Below are 3,409 nucleotides of genomic sequence, written 5' to 3'. Positions count from 1 at the left end.
AGAGAATCCTCTATTCATAATCACTTCAGGAACTCTTCCTCCTGGTCTCTCTCTCAATTCGACAACTGGAATCATTTCTGGTATTCCTTCATCTACATTCCCATCCACAGTCGTCATCATTCGGGCTTCCAATCAACTCGGATTCATTCAAACTCAACTATCCTTTACTGTCAACGCTCTATCCACTCTCACTATCATTCTCATCTCTCTTGCTGTTGTTATTATTGTGATTATGGTTGTCATCGTGATCATTATAGTAAAGAAGAGACGCCCTGTTCTTCCAATAGGTACTCTTCCACCCCAACCCCAACCCCAACCTCAAACCCAATCACCTAAGTTTTCGAATATCACTTTACCTCAACAGAAGAAAGGGTCGAATCTTATTTTATCTCAACCAGCCAAATCCTCTAAATCCTATCATGTATAGTAGTATTTCCACATGCCATCAGTATTGTTTTATCATTTGAATTATTTGTTGTAACAATTTATTTGACCCTATAGTCAAGTATTTCTCCAATAAACGAATTAATTCCAGTTCTTCATAAAGATTATCAAATTCCCGCGGGATATCTATTTAGCCATATAAACACGATAGTCGTTCAACCGAAAAAGTTGATGAAACGTCAATAATACGACTATTCTCCAAAAGACATATGAATTTCAAGCCACAGAATTATCTTAGTGAGGCTGATTTGATTAATCTCGATCTTTATGAGTATCATGGAGGAGAATATTCGTATATTGACAATTTGCTGAATCCTATGTGGGTTAAGGTAGCATATATGTTTCCCACCTGGTTTGCTCCAAACCTGATTACATTAAGTGGATTGATAATTAATGTAGTTGCATCCTTGTTGGTAGCTCATTATGATCCTATGCTTCTTGGTCAGGCCCCTTCTTGGGTGTATATTAATGCTGCTATCTGTTTGCAGATCTATGCTACACTTGATGCAGCTGATGGAAAGCAGGCTAGACGTTTGAATGCTTCTTCTCCTTTAGGTCAGATATTTGACCATGGTTGTGATGCCGTGAATCTCATTTTCATCATCATTAACAGTTGCTCTGCTGTTGGACTTGGTATTGGAAAGACAACAGCTTCTGTAATTGTTAGCATGTGTGCTTGCTTTGTTGCCGCTCAGTTGATTGAATACCAGAGTAATGTCTTGCTTGCAGGAAGTAAATTCTTTGGTGTTACAGAGGCAATGCTTCTTGTGACCCTTGCTTCTATTATTACAGCCATATATGGTGTTGAGATCTGGAATATCGAACTTAAAGACTACATTCCCATTCTTAGGACAATTAAGGGAGAAGTCTCAGGAAAACATCTTCTAGCTATTTTCATGATGTTCGTTGTCTCTCTAACATGTGTGGTCTATGCCATTCAGTCTTTCTTCCGTTCGTCTCCCATCCCTGAAGAGAAACGAGGAAACAAGAACCTGGATCGTTGGTCATATCTGCATCGTTTCATTCCTCTGCTGTTGGAATAGAGATCAGAGTTAATACATAGGTGTATTTCGATAAGTGGATTCTATTTGTTAACTTCTGAACTAATGGTTGAATATCCTCTATATTTGATTTGTTAGTTGTGCTTGGATGAGGGTAATGTGTAGTTTTGATTGGATTAACCTTTGCCTTCCTCTCCATTCGTGTGAATATCGCTCATTTATGTAGAAGAAAACTAACATGGCGTTTTAGTGGAATGTATCCGCTTATGTTCGTTGCTATTAATCATATCTTTAAGATAGTTCGAGATAGTGTGGTTATTCCTGTATGTTTCTGTGTCTTCTTGATTTTGTTCTCATCCTTTGTGATTCTTACGATCATTCAAATTAAGACACATCTTCACATTCGTGCATTCCATGTAGCTGCCAAGATGGAGTATATTGTTTGTTTTGATTCCAAACACTCAATTTATGGAACTTCTTAAACAAGAATAATGCAATGAGAGCAGTTCCTCCAATAACACCCCATAAGATAGAATTAGAACGAGCTTCTGCAGCCGCCTTCTCCTCTTCTTCTTTCTCCTTCGCCAACTCCTCAGGTGTTTTCGGTTTATTCTGTTCTGCTTGAAGTTTAGCAAGAGCTTCCTTCATCAAATCCATTTGACTCTTCTCTTCTGGTTTCGGAGTTGCTTGCATTGCTGAAGCCTGTACTGTTGACGCAGGTTTCTTAGTAAAATTGTTCAAAAGAACCGACTTGCTAGCCTTTTCATGAGCTTCCTTTGTTTGTTGTTCATTGTACATATCAATTATCTTGTTGTAGATCAACTTCAAACCATTCACTTCTGGATTTGCTTCAATGGCCGGTTTCAATGAATCCTATCTTTAAGTTCTGATCTCTTTCTTTACCAGTGCCTCACGATATTTATTACGAGCCACAAGAACTGTTGCCATTGCAATTGCAGCTTTGTCATAAGTCGGTGTAATCTCATATGCCTGCTTTGCCATTGTTTCAGCTTGATCCAATTTCTATAAATGAAAGAAGCGAACATGAACATGCATTTAACGATAGGAAACAAGTACACATACTTGTCAAACTCGTTACAATAATAACTGTAGCATCTGCCTGGTACTGTTTATCAATATCAGCACACAGATTGAGAGCAGATTGATACAAGAAGAGAGCTTTATCATAGATCTCTCCATTCATAAGAGTGTCACCTACCTAAATATGAGAATCAAGGAAAACAATAACATCACGCAAAACCTGAGCACGAAGAATTACGTAAGCCGGAGGAGTTGTTTCAAACGTTGGCTTACGAAGTGATGAGATCGAAAAGTACCCAGAAGCAAGACGAACAGACTTTTCCTCTTCTCTATGAATGACTTGTCTAACAAGGAAATACGATGCAACTAAAAGGACAATTGCAGTACCATCATCCGTTCGTTGGGAAATGACACCATGACCACAAGGAGTAAGACAAACACTTCCAATCAAGGTCCATTCGTCCGGCTGCTCCTTCTTGTCCATCTTGTCATCATCTTCCTTCTTTTCTTCAATCTTTTCTTCCTCTTTCTTGTCCTCCTTCCCTTCTTCCGTTTTCTCTATAGTCTCATTGCTCGTACCATCTTCAGTTCGCTCATCAACAATTTCTATGACCTTTTCAAGGTCTCCCTCACTTTGGGTAGGGACTTCAATAGTTTCGTTGCTTTCAACACTTTCTCCATTAGTCTTGAGCTCCACAGTTTCAACTACAGATTGATTCACTTCCATCGAAGGGATATTCTCATTCGTAGACTCCATTTTTGAGGAAGGGTATTACGTAACCGAAATTGGAACAATTTCTGGTTATTGTTCACAACTATCTTAGGAGGGTTTATTGAACAAATGGATAATACAATAGTGTTTGTAATCATGATAGTTACTCAGTTCTATAACTAGAAAAACACAAAAACTAGAGAACTCCAAA

At 38.4% G+C, this 3,409-nt stretch overlaps 2 protein-coding genes across 2 annotated transcripts; one reads left to right on the top strand and one right to left on the bottom strand.

Moving 5' to 3' along the window:
• Positions 1–653: 653 nt before the first annotated feature.
• On the top strand, positions 654–1,927 carry JH06_5115 (CDP-ethanolamine phosphotransferase; the record flags this gene model as incomplete). The annotated part of the gene is given in 4 exon segments (XM_014669486.1): positions 654–1,477; positions 1,508–1,553; positions 1,584–1,599; positions 1,611–1,927. The coding sequence occupies 4 exon segments, from the start codon at positions 654–656 to the stop codon at positions 1,925–1,927; spliced, it is 1,203 nt and encodes a 400-aa protein (XP_014524972.1).
• On the bottom strand, positions 1,830–3,243 carry JH06_5114 (hypothetical protein; the record flags this gene model as incomplete). The annotated part of the gene is made up of 5 exons (XM_014669485.1): positions 1,830–2,318; positions 2,349–2,468; positions 2,545–2,664; positions 2,695–2,815; positions 2,846–3,243. The coding sequence occupies 5 exons, from the start codon at positions 3,241–3,243 to the stop codon at positions 1,830–1,832; spliced, it is 1,248 nt and encodes a 415-aa protein (XP_014524971.1).
• Between the last annotated feature and the right edge of the window lie 166 nt (positions 3,244–3,409).

This window comes from Blastocystis sp. subtype 4, assembly GCF_000743755.1.
Source record: "Blastocystis sp. subtype 4 strain WR1 chromosome Unknown seqid_0533, whole genome shotgun sequence".
NCBI lineage: Eukaryota > Bigyra > Opalinata > Blastocystidae > Blastocystis > Blastocystis sp. subtype 4.
This window is presented reverse-complemented; position numbering and strand designations above follow the sequence as displayed.